The sequence below is a fragment of the Caenorhabditis remanei genome, chromosome IV, assembly GCF_010183535.1.
Source record: "Caenorhabditis remanei strain PX506 chromosome IV, whole genome shotgun sequence".
NCBI lineage: Eukaryota > Metazoa > Nematoda > Chromadorea > Rhabditida > Rhabditidae > Caenorhabditis > Caenorhabditis remanei.
Genome location: NC_071331.1, coordinates 17,932,573 through 17,949,887, shown reverse-complemented (window position 1 = coordinate 17,949,887; position 17,315 = coordinate 17,932,573). Strand labels below are relative to the sequence as shown.

General features: G+C 36.5%; 5 protein-coding genes across 5 annotated transcripts; 2 read left to right on the top strand and 3 right to left on the bottom strand.

Moving 5' to 3' along the window:
• Positions 1 to 5,273: 5,273 nt before the first annotated feature.
• GCK72_014993 (uncharacterized protein) lies at positions 5,274 to 7,946 on the bottom strand (the record flags this gene model as incomplete). Its single annotated transcript, XM_053730564.1, has 11 exons — positions 5,274 to 5,309; positions 5,394 to 5,841; positions 5,888 to 6,098; positions 6,292 to 6,380; positions 6,437 to 6,655; positions 6,704 to 6,996; positions 7,046 to 7,192; positions 7,238 to 7,436; positions 7,484 to 7,700; positions 7,748 to 7,876; positions 7,922 to 7,946. The coding sequence occupies 11 exons, from the start codon at positions 7,944 to 7,946 to the stop codon at positions 5,274 to 5,276; spliced, it is 2,013 nt and encodes a 670-aa protein (XP_053585336.1).
• Positions 7,947 to 8,270: 324 nt separating this feature from the next.
• GCK72_014992 (uncharacterized protein) lies at positions 8,271 to 8,822 on the top strand (the record flags this gene model as incomplete). The annotated part of the gene is made up of 2 exons (XM_053730563.1): positions 8,271 to 8,466; positions 8,614 to 8,822. The coding sequence occupies 2 exons, from the start codon at positions 8,271 to 8,273 to the stop codon at positions 8,820 to 8,822; spliced, it is 405 nt and encodes a 134-aa protein (XP_053585335.1).
• Positions 8,823 to 11,157: 2,335 nt separating this feature from the next.
• On the bottom strand, positions 11,158 to 13,553 carry GCK72_014991 (uncharacterized protein; the record flags this gene model as incomplete). The annotated part of the gene is made up of 8 exons (XM_053730562.1): positions 11,158 to 11,483; positions 11,534 to 11,636; positions 11,679 to 11,843; positions 12,303 to 12,463; positions 12,514 to 12,678; positions 12,955 to 13,138; positions 13,184 to 13,301; positions 13,468 to 13,553. 8 exons carry the CDS (start codon positions 13,551 to 13,553, stop codon positions 11,158 to 11,160), a joined length of 1,308 nt encoding a protein of 435 aa, XP_053585334.1.
• Positions 13,554 to 15,009: 1,456 nt separating this feature from the next.
• Positions 15,010 to 16,446, top strand: GCK72_014990 (uncharacterized protein; the record flags this gene model as incomplete). The annotated part of the gene is made up of 7 exons (XM_003091113.2): positions 15,010 to 15,093; positions 15,165 to 15,328; positions 15,378 to 15,467; positions 15,514 to 15,647; positions 15,693 to 15,853; positions 15,908 to 16,140; positions 16,212 to 16,446. 7 exons carry the CDS (start codon positions 15,010 to 15,012, stop codon positions 16,444 to 16,446), a joined length of 1,101 nt encoding a protein of 366 aa, XP_003091161.2.
• An 88-nt stretch (positions 16,447 to 16,534) lies between these two features.
• GCK72_014989 (uncharacterized protein) lies at positions 16,535 to 17,110 on the bottom strand (the record flags this gene model as incomplete). Its single annotated transcript, XM_003091116.2, has 2 exons — positions 16,535 to 16,633; positions 16,967 to 17,110. 2 exons carry the CDS (start codon positions 17,108 to 17,110, stop codon positions 16,535 to 16,537), a joined length of 243 nt encoding a protein of 80 aa, XP_003091164.1.
• Between the last annotated feature and the right edge of the window lie 205 nt (positions 17,111 to 17,315).

Sequence of the window (17,315 nt, the reverse complement as noted above, 5' to 3'; positions counted from 1 at the left end):
CAATTAATCATGTTTTTGAGTAAGAATTCAAAGTTCTTTCCATGTGTGAACATTTCCCGACACGGGAAATTTGATTTTCAACCCTGATTATTCCTATTTTACTGTTTTTATTTTCATGTGACTATGGCTACGTTTTAAAATTTCCATTCTCTCCAGTAATAGCAGATGTTCTAGTTCGTTAGTAACAACTTGTTACCACCCAATTGAAATGTGTGCAGTTCGTATTCAATGTCATTCAACAAACTCGGACATTGATTAATAGCTCTTTTCCAGTTGTGGGCGGAGCCTAAATTATGTATATAAACTTGAACGAATGAACAAAGCCTCATTATGCTTTCCCGTTTTGAGTATTTTCTTGACCAAAACTTCCCCAATTGGAAATCTTTATCAGATGATGTTCTCAACCAAATTTTGGACGATTTTGTCGGAAGTATTCATTTACGAATTCGACACCGTCGCTGTACCATTTATGGAGTTCCACAAATCTCAAGAAAGTAAGCTTCATAATGATTAATATTTATCTGAAACTATTTTTAGCCCCAAACACGAGTATTGGTGGTCAAACGGTCATTTAGTGAGTATAGTCAGCTACATACAACGGGAATGGGCGGTCCAATCCAACCACCCATCAGGTCCATATGTTTATATCAAAAAAAGATAAAGGCAGTTTGTATCCAATCGATTTGATTCATCACATTGAGACGGAGACAGATGAAGAGATACGAGAGCGACAACAGTTGGAGAAGAAGGAGAGATGGGATGCATTAATATCTGTGTCAAAACAGATTACTGTTCTAGGAAGAAAACATGGATATGTTAAAGACTTAAACTTCAAAAATGATATTCGTAGAAAAGTTGAAAAATTAGCTCGACGAATGATTGGAATAACCCTCAACTCTTAAATGACATTTGTTCTGTTTGTTCTTGTTTTATTTTCTTATCCTTCAATTTTCAAATAAATTAATTCATTAAAAATAGCCTTCAGTATCAATGATTGAATTTCACTAATAGTCAGAGTGTTTTTTCAGTTCAAAGTAAGAGTTTGATTTTTTACCATCGTTTTTTTTTGATTGGCGTGAAATTTTGGAAAACAGTGATTAAATACCCCAAATGTATGCGTACACAAACATGTACCTGAAAATAGTCAGATGTACACACAATAAAAACAGTGAAAAATACCCTCATTTTGGTGGAAAACTAGAAAAACATTGATAAATGTGACGAAATACCCTATTTTTAGCATATCAAAAAGGAAAATTGATAAATTAGTGCTTGAAATCCCCCTCGTGCACATACATTTCCACACTCATCCACACATGTATCCATAAATTTATCCACACATAGTCACATAGTTACGCACAAAAAGTTGGTCAGTTCCCCGTTTTTTCTATTAAAACCTTTAGTTTCTTGGAAAAAAGTGAAAAATTACCAATTTTCTTAGACATAAATTTGAAAAATTTACACTCCTACATATCAACCCATGTACTCACACATCTTCAATTCCATGTGCAACCAAAACAAATAGATAAATTACTCTCATTTCCTCTTGAAAAGCGAAAAAATATTGAACCAAAGTGGTGAAATTGACAAATTTTCGTACATATCCATAGGCAGACATAAGTCAATACCAGGACCCACACGCTTATTTCATATATTCACGCTAAAAAGTGTGTAATTATCACTCTTATGCATACATACTCATGCATGCACACATTCATAGCCTGGATACACACAAAAAAAAGTATTCAATTACCCAGGTTTCATATGAAATTCGTCAGAATAGAGAAAAAATTATCAATTAACACTCTTATGCCTACATAAACCGCATATGTACTAACAAATAGCCACACATAATCACATGTGTACACACTTAAAAGTTTCAAACTACACTAATTTTGAAGGAAAATGTACAAAATCTTGTGAAAAATTATTAAATTATTAAGATCTTCCATTTAAATCATGAAAATAACTTCGAAATGAACAATAACTCCTCATATACAGACATACTCATACAATCACATGAATACACACGGAGAAATACTCAGTTACCCATTTTTCCAATGGCATTCGTCCGAAAGTACAGGAAAAAAGTGATTAATTACCCTCACACGCTCACATTCCCGCACATGAAACTAGATAAACCTAGATATATTACCCTCATTTTGGAAGAAAATTGAGAAAATCATGGAAAAAAGTGATGAAATACCCTTATTTTTTTGTATATCCAAAGGAAAAATGAAAAAATTGAGAAATTAGTGATTGATTAACCCACATAAACATACATTTCTACACACATCCGCACATGTATCTACACATAATCACAAGTTACGCACAAAGAGTTAGTCAATTCCTGTTTTTTTCTATTAAAAAACATCTAATTTCTTTAATAAAAGTGAAAAATTACCAATTTTCATAGATATACTTGTAGACCACCCTCATATTCATACATATCCAGCCATAAATACCCATGTATCCACATGTACATACAAACTGAATACATATGGATACATGCTGAAAGGTTTTATTAATCACCACTAAATCCAACCAATGTTCTATTTATCACAACACTTTCTTTTTGAAAGTGAACGATATCTAGTGTGTTCTTCAATTTCCAGTTTAATCTCAGTATATTGAAAATGTTATGGGCCTATTCTTGGACAGCGAAAAACGTTTTTCGTTGCCCAAGAATAACCCGTTATTGAAAGGACACATGCAGAGATAAAACAGCAGGAGGTATCTCTTTCGGAATGTGCGCGCGCATGTTTTTCCATTTTTCATACAAAAATGAAATAATTTATCAATTTTGTGGACATATTTTGTGGATTATTACTGTTTTCCAATTAATTTGGACACTTGTGTGTTTCTTTAATTAAGAAAGTTAGTTATTAATCATGTTTCGGGAATACTGGAGTTTTTTTAATGAACAAAAACATGTTTATAGAATAGAAAAATTGTAGGACATAACGAAAACACAAGAGTAAAAAACTAGTTAAAGTAGGTTGGAGCGACACCCTGCAGAGTTTGACTCTTGAGAGTTTGATAGTAAATAAAGAATTTTAAAGATTCAACAGTACGGGTAATCTTCAATTAATGGACAATTTAGATAATAACCAGAAGGTAGTGTTTTACCATCTGGTAGAACTCGAACTTTGTCCATCACCGGTTTGAGCTGTTTGACAAAAGGCGTTGTCGTAACATTCCCCAATACTTGTGCTCGACGCATTGTTCTTTCCGGGGCCAAAATAATGTTCGTCTGGCCATCAAGAAACTGTCTGACCTGAAATTTTTAAGTTTGTAAATTTAAGTTTAAATAAATTTACCGAAGATTCCATGGTTTCCATGTTGATTATTCGACTGGTTGACGAATTGAGGACTACTCCTTTGAACTTTGTAACAATTTTTTCTGCTTTTGTTTCTGTGTGTACCAATCGATAAGAATACACTTTTGATGCCATGCAAACAATCTTCTTCATTCGATATCCTGCAGGAATTTCTGATTTCAGTTTTCCAAGACCATCTCCAATCATCTGCTCAACCGGACTTGGTTCTCCAATTTTCTTTTTATATATAACACTATCCGTGTCTGAAAAAAATGTTTAGATTCATAAATTTTCTCTTTTCTTACTCACCAACATATATCAAATTTTCAGAACTAATTGCCTCCATTGCCTGTAAGAGGCGCAGACGTGCATAGGAAGTGGTGTAAATCCCTGTCCAAAATGTTTGTAAATTTAAAAAAAATTAATTGTTGACATACCTATTGCTACATTTGTGAACGGTTTTGTTTTAACCGATTCGGTTTTGGATGACCTTGTTATCAAAGTCCTTCCACAATCCCAATCTTCAATCCCTTTGACTTCAAATCCTTGGGTACTCATGTACTCGCTTTGAGAAACATGATCTAATGTTTCAAATATTTTTGATTCCGTCCTGACCGGGTTCTCCGCGAATTTTCCTGAATTAAATACGTTTTCGATTTTTTTTTCTGTTTTTCAAACACACCCCAACATGTATTCAGAAATAGTTTCGACATTTCCCTCATATTGTCCGCCTTTCTGACGTTTTCTTTCACAAGTGTCACACCATCTCTTTGCGCAATCTCGCTGATATATGCATCTTTTTCGTTATCGGTCATATCATCTTTCGGCCAGCCGGACGATTCGTGTTTGAGTTGTATCATTGGTTTGAGATAGTTGACAAAGTAGTCTGCAGTCTCCCATTTACTATCAGGCCACCACCAAATTTCGTGAATTTGAAGCAAGCGGTATCCTAAATTAGAATGTTTCCCTTTCGTCTATTTTTCTCTTTCTCACCTCTTTCAATCGCCGCATTTAATTCGACATGTGTCCAAATTCCTGTCAAATAACGATCTGATACTTTATTGTGAGTGCACGCAGTTTTTTGATTTTTTTCGATGCATGTTCTACAACTCGGGAATGTTAAAAATCCTGGAATTTTGTAGGGGAGTACGGTAGTTTTGATATCCGCTGGTGCTAGTATGGAACACAAGTAGAGTCCTAGAAATGCAATTTTTTTTTGAAATATTATCAAGTATTCTACCTCTTTTATTCACGGGCTGACCAACTACAATAGGAGGAAAATGTGTCTTGATGACAATTGGCTGACCTCTAGGGTATTTGAACATTATGTTGACAGATGGATAAAGTGAATTGAAATCATCATAGCATAACTCTTCATCATCTTCACATTCGACAATCATTTGATATGGTTGAGTGCGACCTCCATACATTCCTTCTCTTGGTCGGAGATGTGTTGCATGACGGCACTGAAATTTTTTAAATATATTCGTAGATTTTCAAAAAAATAAAGCACCTTGTTGAAAAAATCTCTCATTTCCGAGTTTTGTTTGAGCATGTCGTTGATCTCATGCTCCCACCAACTAATCACGTTGTAATTAGCTTCTTTCAACCGTTCTTCTCTCTTTATTGTACCATCATAGATCGCCTTATTCTCGATACCTGGGTGATTGGGGTGTTCCAATGTAGGGTTAGTACACTTTGGACAGCCGTGGTAGAAACATCCATGAATTTCGTAAACAGTGTCGGTGGTCTCATCAAATCCATCGACAAAATAACAATCTCCGTTCGACATTCTGATCATCTTTTCAGGACCACGTAGTTTGTGATGAATACGAATTCCAGTTTCTTTTTCGATCCACATTAGCGTTTTTAGTGCAAAAACAGAATTATTTCTTTCGGGGAAGCCGTTTTCTGGAATAATTCCTATGTCGCCTCGTCCAAAGTGATCAAATTTTAGAATGTGATGGACATAACTGGCAATTGTGCAGGCTGACATGATGGGGTTCCAGTTGTTGAACAAATTTTTGCAAATCTATAGAAAAAATTCTTTAAAAACAAGCAAAACAAGAGTACCTTGATATACTCGGCCACTCCCGCTGCCAATATTTCTACGTCACTTTGACAATACGCCAATAGTTCTTGGTCAGCGTCGAATACATCATTTTGGTGTTCTTCGTACCATTTCTCAAACTCGCTCAACGGTTCAGGTTTCATATGCTCCGGATCATAGAAATGTTTTGCTGGAAGACGATCCAAGATTTTACCGTAGTTGTCCTTGTGATTGAAGTAGTAGGGGTAGTATCCCTTCTTCAACTCCGTGATTCCAAAAGTTTTTGGCATTTTTGAGAGAGCCATAGGTATAAACCGTAAAGAGTCTCTAAATTTCAAGTTGTTGTGCTCTTGAGTACGCCACATTGTTTTTGTGATGTCCGCCATTATTAATGAGGTTCCATTTGAGACGTAGTCAGGGATGATGCCAAAGTTTTTAATCATAGTTGACAGTACAAAGTTGTGGTCGTACCTGAAATAAAAAATAAGTTTTAATGACTAAAATTAAGAAAACTAACCGTCCTCCATTATGTGCAATGACATAAGCTCCGTCCAACTTTTTTGTGTACAATAGAAACTCTGTGAAATCTTCCAACGGATCCACGTGTTCAAAGTAGTGAAAGTTTCCAGATTCACAGTCACATTCCAATCTCTCTTCGACACATTTGTTACAAATCATTTTGAAGCAAATGAGGTTGACCTTATGATTAGGCTGGGGTTGAGAATGATCTAAAAACTTTGTTTTTTATTGATTTAATCATCACATTACCTGGGCCATTAGATGAATTGACCACTATCGATTCAACGTCGTAACACAATATTTTGTAAGTTTTCTGTGACTTCATTTTTGACTCTCGAAATCTTTTTCTTGGAGGTTGGAAACAGCAGTTGTGATAACGAGTTTTATCATACATTTCCATACATTGCATACATCTTGAACGTTTTTCACACTCGTGAACTTCATCTTGTGACATTTTGTCTTTGCACACTCGAAAAAAGCATTCACGACATCTGGAAATGCACTTTTTCCCGGTACTGACATTATTTTTTAATTTTAAAAAACTTACGTATATCTTTTATCACACATTGATTTTTTCGAATTGTATGCACATTCCAAATGCCCATTGTAACAATCTTGATTAGAAAAGTTTGTATTACACTTGTCACAATAAATTGTCTCGATTTGAGTTCTGTCACATTCATAAAATCCACATTTTCCACACTTGGCTTCACAAACTTGAGAATGGCCTGTCGAAGATGTTTTCTTTTTGCATTTGTGACAAAAACTGGAAAAAAGTTCAATTTCAAAACAAAAAAAACTTGTAAACACTTACGAAGTTTTCATGTATACTAATGACGGTTTGATGAAGTCATAATGACCAACTTCATCTTCCTTTTTGAAAGCAATGGTGACAATTTTTTCGCCATCAAGATTCAACTCTTTGATTATTTGGTAAACTTTTTCATAAGCGGGTCTGCTGTAGACTTCAAACTTGTATTCGGGATAAACTGCAGCAATTTTTTCCAAATCATCAATGTTAAAGACTAGCTGATCTGTGGGCAGCCCCGCTTTTTCCAGAATGACATTTGCAGCTTTGAGCTGTAGTTTCTCATTTAGACTTCTGTACTGAAAAACAAGAACAAATCGAAGTATACCATCCGTTTACAGTACTTACCATTACTCGGATCATTCTTTCCCATTCCAAACGTTTTGTCTCGTTTTCCTTTGATGCAAGAAATGCCATCGAAATAGCTACAGATTTCGGTAGACATTTACCGCTTCCTACGACGTGGGCAGGTATTTTGAGTTGCTCATCAAAAAGCTTAATTAAAATCAGATATACTAATGTTTGAACTTTTTAACTAACTGTGTTTTTTCGACGTGCTCCTCCTTCAAATGTATTAAAGACGTGCATGTGAATAATAAATGTATCATCAATGTCCACTCCTTCTTTAGATTGAGTAATGCGTTCCAATTCATCAAACAACACCTGTCCATTGAAGGTTTGATACGTCCTTTCATTGATCCAAAAACCTTGAGTTTTGTGGAATCCTTCGTGGAAAAATCTAAAAATAAAACATTTTTTCTTTGAAAAAAACACAACAACGTATACCCAAAACTCATTCTTGTCTTTTCCAAATTTCCTCCGGCTTTTCCCAAACAATAACGTATAAATTGATCAAATGTCCTTTGCATTATTTCCGGAGTATTGGTTTTGTTTTTGAACCGGAGCCGAGTTTCTGGTAAAGAGACGCGGCTCTCATTACGGTACACAAATCTTGGTTCATATTCAAAGAGAATGTGTTCCTTCATTTCAGAAATTTCTTCTTCTGTAGTAACTTTACTTTATTTTTTACATTTTTTAAATCAATCTAACCTGTCATGAATTGTGTTCCATCCTTATTTTCAAATTCAATGGCAATTTGTTCAAGTGATTTGACTTTTTTGCCAGATCCAGTAATTCGTCTGACTTTTGATCGAACTTCTTCGATAGTCTCGTCGATAGCTGTAAAAACAAAATTAAAATCCGAATATATGAAATGAAACAAACCTCCAGGAGTATTCCATTTCTCCATTTCAAAGAAAACTGCCCCGAAGCCGGCCTTATAAAGCTAGTGGGCGGAGCCTATTTTACCGAAATCTTTGGACTCTCTTACTTAAAAACACTATTAGATGAAACAATTCCGCCTTGGTTGGCTTCCAAAATGTGATGGATCTAACCTATTTTTGGAAAACAGGTTTTTGAGTCGTCTTCTGTGAAATGTTTTTCGATGACATCATTTCAATTTTGGCTGCAACTAAAGGGTGACGGCTCCGAAAACCGGTTCTAGGTGATACAATTTTAGGGGCGGAGCTTAGGAATAGGTATAAAACTGAGGAGTTTGAGAAAAAAAATCACAATGTGGTCCGATATCACTGCTTGCGCTCTGGTTAATGGAACCGGAATTTTGGTATATTCTCTGTGTGATTCTTGTGCTAGTACTATTACTATTCGGAATGGCAAATATCGTTCAAAGTTTTGCAATTTGTGTGAAAAACGTACCTTTGCTCTGAAGTATCCTGCACATGCTCAAAAGTTCCCGAAAACGTTATACGGTTTGTTTGATGAACAAAAAAAAAAACTTTTTTTTTCAGAAGTGAAAACGACAGTTGATGGAAAATTGGTAGAAGAAGGAGAAAGTAAATGGAAGAAAAGTAAACATAATAGTAATAAATTACAAAAATTGAACAGTGTTATTTCAGTGCTACCGTGTGTCCTCACCGGACGTGGCGCAAGTGTGACAGTTGCATTGGCACCCTGCTGCCGGCCATCAATCACCATCAGTAATGAGGTTCTTGAATACGATTTCTGTGTCGATTGTCAAAAACGAACAACCTTGGCTAAATTTCCTAAACCAATACCGAGAATGTCGGCCAATCATCAATCAACTTCCACTGAACAAAATAAATAGTAACTTTTTTCTTTTTTCTGTTATTTACAATTTTTTTGAAAATAAATTTTAATTAAAATTCAAAACTGTGTTTTTTATTGAAACGAGGGATGGTGTGTCAAAGGAAAAGTGAACTTTTGAAAAATGTCAATGACCTATGGTGATGAGAGAGAAGAGATTTTAGAGAAACATAGAGTACATAATAGTCTGATTTTCCAAATTAGCTCATTCTTGTCATTATGCAGTCTAGCGAGCTGCGGTTTTTTTTTCGCTGTTTTTTTCCTTTTTTTTAATCTAATCCGGTATCACCATATCCGTTATCACTTTATCACTAATCACTTTTTTGGAAAATTGACCAATGTAGTTCTGATAACCACTCTACCGTAATCATCATATTATCAGTTATCACCTTATCAGTTATCACTTTATCACTAATCAATTTTTCGAGGATTTAAGCAATGTAGTTTTGATAACCACTATATCGTAATCACGGTATTGCCAGTTATCACCTTATCAGTTACCACTTTATCACTAATCACTTTTTCTGGATTTTGACCAATGTAGTTCTGATAACCACTCTACCGTAATCATCATATTATCAGTTATCACCTTATCAGTTATCACTTGCTCAAATGATTACTTTTGGATTTTGGAATACTGTAGTGAACTGATGATCCCCTCACAGTACTCACCTTATCAGTTATCACCTTATCAGTTATCACTTTATCACTAATCACTTTTTTTGGGAATTCGAGCAATGTAGTTCGGATAACCACTTTACCGTGATCATCATATCCGTTATCATTTTATCAGTAATCACCTTATCAGTAATCACCTCCTTATTTCCTTCTTTATCATATCTCAACATATCCCTTCAACACCTAATTTCCATACTACTCCATCTTTCAACTCAACACTCTTATCAGTTATCACCAATCAGTGAATATCTTATTTTCTTATCAAGTAGTACCATTTACTTTCACAGATTGTTTTAGGAGCGTATGCATAACGCAGTGGGTGGAAGAGGCGCAAGCCCCGCCCCCTGCGTTATGCATGCACCTAAAACAATCTGTATACTACTCATCAATTATCGAGAAAAGTATCGAGAAAGTATTGATACTTTTGTGAGCAAAAAAGTCTCGATACTTTCTCGAGAAACGTCTCGATAAATTTCTCGAGAAAGTATCGATAAAGTTTATCGGGAAATTTCTCAATACTTTTTCGAGAAATTTCTCGAAGCGGTCTTGAAACCACACACTGGTTGTGACTTAGGATATGCAACTTCTCTCTGAACAATTAAGTGAGATTAGGATCGAATGCAACCGAGCCCAAAGACAACCGGCACTAGTGGAAAATGAGCGAGAGGTGGTAAAACGATTGAGATTGGAGGAAAACAAGCAAACATTCACAAAGTATTCGGAATCTACGATTGACCTCACGAAGCAACGGAAAATGAGTGAAGATCTGGAAATGAAATTTTTGATCTCAGAAGAATGATTGGCAACAAAGCATCCGGAACCTCTCCTCTGCAGTAGGGTTCCAACCAGCCATCGTAAAATGCTGGTAGACAATCGGCTTGTTGGTTTCATGAAGTCTAGCGCTCCTAATCCAGATGATTATCAGGAAATGTTCCAAAAAATTGTCATACTGTAGGAAAAAGAAGGATTGTCTCTCTTTGCACTTCTGTTTGTTCAATATTTTTGTCAGATGGTCAATTGAAGGATATGAAGAAGTTCTATACCGATAAACTTAGATCATATATAGTTCAATCAAGAGGTGCGATCTCGTTTCCGGAAGTCACTCAATATCACAGGAAACTACATTTTTCATTGATGAACTGGAGAAGGCAGACGGTAGCGGTCTGACAAAATTGTCAAAAGTAGTAAAGTGGTTATCAAAGATATTGACAAAGCTCTTGTCGCCAGACTGGAAAACTAGGATTCGAATGGAATATTCAAAGGAGAAACATCAGGGAAACCCTCTTACTTTCGACCTTAAGGAAGAGGCGTAGGACTGAAAACCTGCTCGATCAGAAACCAATTGCCAAGAAATTCCTGAAGCCATAGTTTGTTTATTATAGGTTGTAGTTGTATTTGAGGTTTGTAAATAAATTTAATTTAATAATACACTGTCTTCATTGCAAGAAAATATAGCAAAGGAGGCAGCAGCGCCAGAGCAGCACAGAAGGAAGATTTCCGCAACACGTAGGCTACTGTACCGCAACACCACCGCAACAGGCCAGCACTCTACGCTTGCCTGATGCGTCTATGCTGCTTGTCTGATGCTGGTAACTACCGAGAAATATTATTTACATCATAATTCATACATGTATACATGTTCACGTCTTGTTTCAACATTATATTTTCTCCTTTCCAATGTCTCCTTGCCTCTCGTCTTCAATATCTTTAATCTCCTTTCTTGAAGGTATCACTGGTAGATATGTTAGCCAAGGATATCTCAAGAGGAACTGGTTTACAGATGATGGAAGTGCATATCCATTGTGTTCAACACTAGTCAGTGCCTCTTTTTCATCATCGTCATCATAATCATCATCATCCACAAATCCACGCTGCTTTCTAGTAGCTCCAGGAGCAATATTATCTAGTGTAAACGCTATGAGACCTCCAATGAGCATTCGAATAGTTAGGAGAGTTCCAAAAACATCGTCCACGGTTTTGTTGCCTGAAAGTTGAACGGAAGGATGAAAAAGTCTCCTGGATGGGTACCCATACCAGTGTTTAACGGGGTCTTTTCAAAATGGCTCGCTGTCGTGATCGACATGATAATTGCTATCCCAATGATAGTCAAGTTCCTGGATATTTTCATATCAACGGTCTGTAAGTATCACTTCAAAAAGTGTTTTCTCCAACTCCTCACTTGTAAATTACTCAATGAAACTCCATTTATCAGACATACTCCCATTGCAAGAAGTCCTCCAATGATCGGTTCAGGAATCATTGACAAGAAGGCGGCAAACTTTGAAATGATACCTGCGAAGATAAGAAGAAGCCCTGCCATCTGCATTGTGATACGACTTGTCACCTGGAATTCAGTCTGTTATTGCCTAGTTCAAGCATGTACCCGACTCGTCGTCACACTTTCACACTTTTTCTTTTTATTAGTTCTTATCAAAAAACTTATGATGTTATAAGGAAGTATACGAGGCGTCAATCACAGTTTCTAGTAATAAAATATGCATTGTTATTGGTTTTGGCATGTTCTTGAACTGTACTGATTTAAAACTTGGCTCGATTTTATTGGATGATAAAATGAGATTGTACTGAGTGCTTCCTTCAGGATTACTCAGTTTTTTGTTTACTTTCCTTCATGAATCAGAAGATCAAAATCTAAAAACTTTTATAAGGACTGGATTAATCTGTGAAGTCCAAACAATGACAAAAAAGTATCAGTCCACTTAAAATTCAAATTCTTCCCCCACGTTTTTGTGATCTTTGCATATAATTCTCGTAAACCAACAATCACGTTTTCTCAATGACCAACCTTTGTCACAGACATGATAGCAATGTTCTCTGCGTAACACGTTATTCCAGTACCAACACCCCAAAGAGCTGCCAGAATACAACCGACGCCTTCTACAACAAAAGCGCGATTTGTGTTCGAGGGGGGTGGACGAGTTTGTTTGGAAATCTTGGCACAGAGATCTGGAAAGAACGATCTACGTGTTTTCAGAAAATCATCATTATATGTTTACTGTAGTCGCCGATACTTTCAATCATTGCTGCAAAGCATGATGCCATGAATCCACAAATCAAAGCTGCGTTGAATTTGGGTGCTCCGAAAAACAAGGGTTTTGGAATTTGAATCCATGGAGTCTTTTCGAAAACAGCGAGACTGACATTCTTGTCAGTTCTAGCTTCTCCACCGGGAGGTTCCCAATTAGTCACAGTAAGGATTAGGCAGATGATCCAGGCGATGATGATCCCGAGAAAGCACTCAGGTTTTTGGTTGCTCAGTCAACAACACTCACAGGAAATTGACTAAAAACCTTTTGCCGTGTGAACTTAATTTTCTTTTCTTTAAATGAAAAAACAGGTATTGGAACTTCCGTTTGCCCGAGGAAAACGATGAAACCGATAAGAATTAGAAACTCTCTGAAAACACAGTATTCGTACTCTTGTTCATTTTTGAAAACCTGACACAATAGAGATCCAGTGTAATCCCATTTTCTCTTCGATATCTGGCACGGTACCAATTGTCAATAAACTCATAATTGGGACTATTGTAACTGGCCCAATGTATTTCGAAATCTTTCCAATAAGACCAGTGAAACCGAGAAACGGCATGATGAGAACAGCAATGAGACAACTTCCGGAAATCTGAAAATCGTTTAGACGCAATATAAAGAGAAATGAGTCAGGTACCATTTGCATTTTCTCTTCCCAGTTGTTAGTGCTTGTATCTGAATTACATGGAAATTCCGCTTGGAAAGTATGGAGAGCAGGAATGAAAGCGAACGAGGGACCATGAAGGATAGAGAGTCTGTGAAATGGTTTCCTCAATATGATTATCTTAACAGAAAGAAAGTAACTAACCGCATTCCAAAAGTAGTCTGAAGAATAGTAGCGATACCCGATGTGACGAAAGTGGCAGATATTAATTGAACACTGGAAACTCATTTCGTTTTACATTTCACGATGATACCTACCGTATCTCTAGTGCTTTCTCTCCAGCACATAGCATATCTGATACAATATACGGAACAACCAGTAGAGCGGATAGACAAATCATCATTTGTTGTAAACCAAAAAGTAGAATGGATAAGGGGCTCGGGATTTCATTTACATGAAGATGGAGACCAGTCATGATTGAAACTTGAAGTTTGTGGTTTGTTGCTGTGTCGAGACTGAAGAATGAGAATTTTGTCAAATATTTCAAAGATCGTTAAAAATCAGTTTGTTGATTATTTTCAGATAACATCGAGTGTATGTTTCATGACAATCAAATCGGTTAAAGTTTACCTGGTTTTTAAGAGAAAGCTCCACCCACTTTTCAGATCAATCGAGTTTCATAATTCGTCAAATGCGTCTCGGCCTTTGACCGGATTCCAGAAGATAGGCAAACACGACATCGATGCATAAAGAAATAAAACAAGACTGTTCACTTTTACTTGTAAAATAAGCATGAGTTACCACAAGCTAGTTAAATACCAACTTTACTTCCAAAAAGACAAACAGTTCTACAGGGTGGCTGATATTCGAAAATTTAGCACTTTTTGGTCATTCCATCAGTTGCTGGATTGGAATTTTTCAGAATTTCTAGTTTCTGGTACATAATTATGGTTCATTCCCTTCTAAATATCAAATCTCTTAGTATGACACATCAAGATATATGAAGCCACGTTTCCGGAAAACATCTGCGGCGTACTGACGATTTTGGCAGACGACTTCTGAAAGCGTTTGACATGTCCGACTCCAAATTACGAAATAATCGTCAAATCATGAGTTCACATACTTATCAACCATCTTGTATATAATATGTTTCATAAGTTTTATAACTGAAAATTTTCAAAAAAGTTCTTCCACATTCTGAAAGTGATCTTTCGTATATGTATAGTTTATACTTCTTTTTCTTCCTTATTACCCTTATTTTCTTTTGAAGTTATTATTTGCCGACAGTGTGCCATTTGACGTAGTGTACATTTTATCATCTACCATTACAATGAGCATTTCTGAGACTGATATCAAATGTTCAGGGAATGATTTCAAACAGAGAAGTATAGAATACTCGCAAGGAGGTGTTCACTGCAAAACATGTGGTGCCTTAAATTTTTAGGACCGGTTTTAGGTTTTTCTGCTTTAATCATCTAATCATGAACATTTTAATTATCCAGGAGTATTCATAACTTAAAATAATTGAAAATATCAACTTTATTGACTAAAAAAAACTTAACTTATGAAATGGTAAAAGTAGAGAGGACAAAAAGAACAAGAAAAAACAATAGAAACAATTCGTATTTCAATTTTTCAATATGCATATAAAATCTGAATCACAAGAAGTTTCTGGAAGAAAATCACTTTCACCCTCTCCCCTAGTCCATCGGAGCATTCATCATCAAAGTCCATTGGCCTGTTCTAAATATGTTATCAGTGATATCAATTTAAAATTGATTGTTATCACCCGGAAAAGACGAAAAAAGGAGAGTCGTGCTTCTTTTATCGATAAGAATCGTGCCATTTGTGTTAATAAAATGCTGAATCAACTCCTTCTTGTTTCGCTCATTGGAGCTTCTATTCTGGGAGCAACTGCTTATAAAACAAAGCAGTTGGCTCATGTAAGTTGAAAAATATTCAACATCTTTAGAATAAGGAAAAATCGATAATAATTTAATGATGCAACTTTTAGAGCCACGCCAAAACCATTTCCTCTAACGATGACTTCATCGGATGCCCTACAAACAATGATTTCTACTACAATGGTACCATCAATTCCCCAATGTACCCATACAACTATCCACCAAATGATAAATGTTACTATTACATTTCTGCAGAGCCTGGAAAGGTTTTGAAGTGAGATAAGAGCTTTAGATGATGATGGTGACTCAAAATTGATTTTCAGATTCTCCTTTTCTCACTTCGACTTGGAATCTTGTTGTGACTTTGTGACAATTTATGATGGACCAACTGTAGTGTCGAAGAAACTTGTTCAGTGAGTTATCTTCATAAGATAATTAGAGTTGATTTTCATTTTTCAGAATCGGAGGACCTGGATCAACTGTCACAACTCCTGGAACTTATTACACTACCACTAGAAATGCAGTCATCACTTTTGAATCAAACCCAACTATTCAGAAATCTGGATTCTCTATGCAATATTCTTCGGTAAACAGTAAGTTTTCTGAGAATCCAAACATGGGATAACTGATGTTTTCAGCCGTTTCCCCATGCAACCGTGACATTTTCCTCGTCGTTAATGGTTTGGCCAACGTTGGTACCCAGTCTAACTTTGAAAAGGAAATCAAATTCATCGCAAACCAATTGACACCCACTTGGAATGTTGGATTAGATAAAGTCAGAGTTATGCTCAATCTTCAGGCAAGTAAAGGGGGGGGGGGGGCTGAAATTTTTTTCTATCCATAAGTTCTGCAGACCGACATCGACTACGCCATCATTTGGGCCGCAGATGACGTGCCCACCAACGCCAACGTTACACAAGAAGTTCTGACTATGTTGGACTATATTCCAGATGTTACCCAAGATAACAACACTGATTTGGAATGCCTTTTCCGATATGCTTATGATGGAATCGGTGACAGCAAAGAGTTTGATGAGAGATATGGAATCGAGAAAGTTGTTATTGTTTTCGTGGCGGCTAATGCGAAGTGAGTTTTAATTAAACTCTTGGGATTATACAGTTACAGTACTAGTAAAACCTGAAAACAAACGATTTCAGCGACGACCAAGACTACAACGAATCCTTTGAATTCGCCCACAAGATCCGGACAGAGCAAGACGCAAAAGTGATCGTTATTGGAATGGGAACTGGTCTCGATCAAGCTAAACTCTCTAAGCTTGCGTACGCTTCTGGATTTGCTTTCTTCTCCACCAGCTACGATAACTTGCAATCGTTGATCCCTCAAATCAACAATGCAATCTGCTCGGGACTCAGCTCTCAATGTGGGCCGTAAGCGTGTTGGTTAACATTTCTTTATTAAGAAAAAATGAAGATTTTCTATTGAAATTGAGAGTTTTGAAATGAAAGTTGGTTGGGGAGAGTTAATATTCATGTCCATCCTCATCCACGTGTTTTTCCATAGCAGACTTCACGAGGGAGACACGATGTGGTCCAACGCGGAGATTGTATCGAGCACCGAGCTGAAATTTATAGTTTTTCAGATAGTGTGTTTTTAAAAAGTTTTTGTTTCATTTTTGCAAAAAGTACGAACACCAACTTCCTCCACAGTCATGGTCACCCTTGGCTAACGGTCACTATGCCAAAATGAAAACATCGAACAAGGTTCCCAACTCTTGCCCAATATCTCTGGGCCGTGTCAAGGAATCAAATCAAAACAATCAACACATTTTCATACCCTAATCTTCACTATATCAGACTCTAGACGTCATATGAAATGACTTTATTGGTCTCTAGACCACCTCTGGAATATAATCAGCTGCTCTTCTAATCTCTTGGTCTCCTGATTTCCTTACCTTCTCAAATGCAGTGACCTCATCGGTTCTTCCAATAAACGCGAAATTAATAAAGAATGTGAGCAAGAAAACAACGAGTGCAAAAGCTGCTCCAACGAACAACGGAGCCGCGTAGTCGATGATTTCAAATTGTTGCTTTGGCATTCTAAAAGAAAGAACTTGAAGAGGAAGAGAATGAAAAGGTGTTGGAAGGAAGGAAGGGAATGTGCCGATGAGAAATCAATGCGTTTGATGTGCCAAAAATGAAATGTTACCATAGAGACAAATAGAGAAAGAGACCCAGATATCGGATATCCGACTCGGATGAAAAAAAGAAGAAGAGGGGGAGGAAAAGAAAGTTTATGGAGAT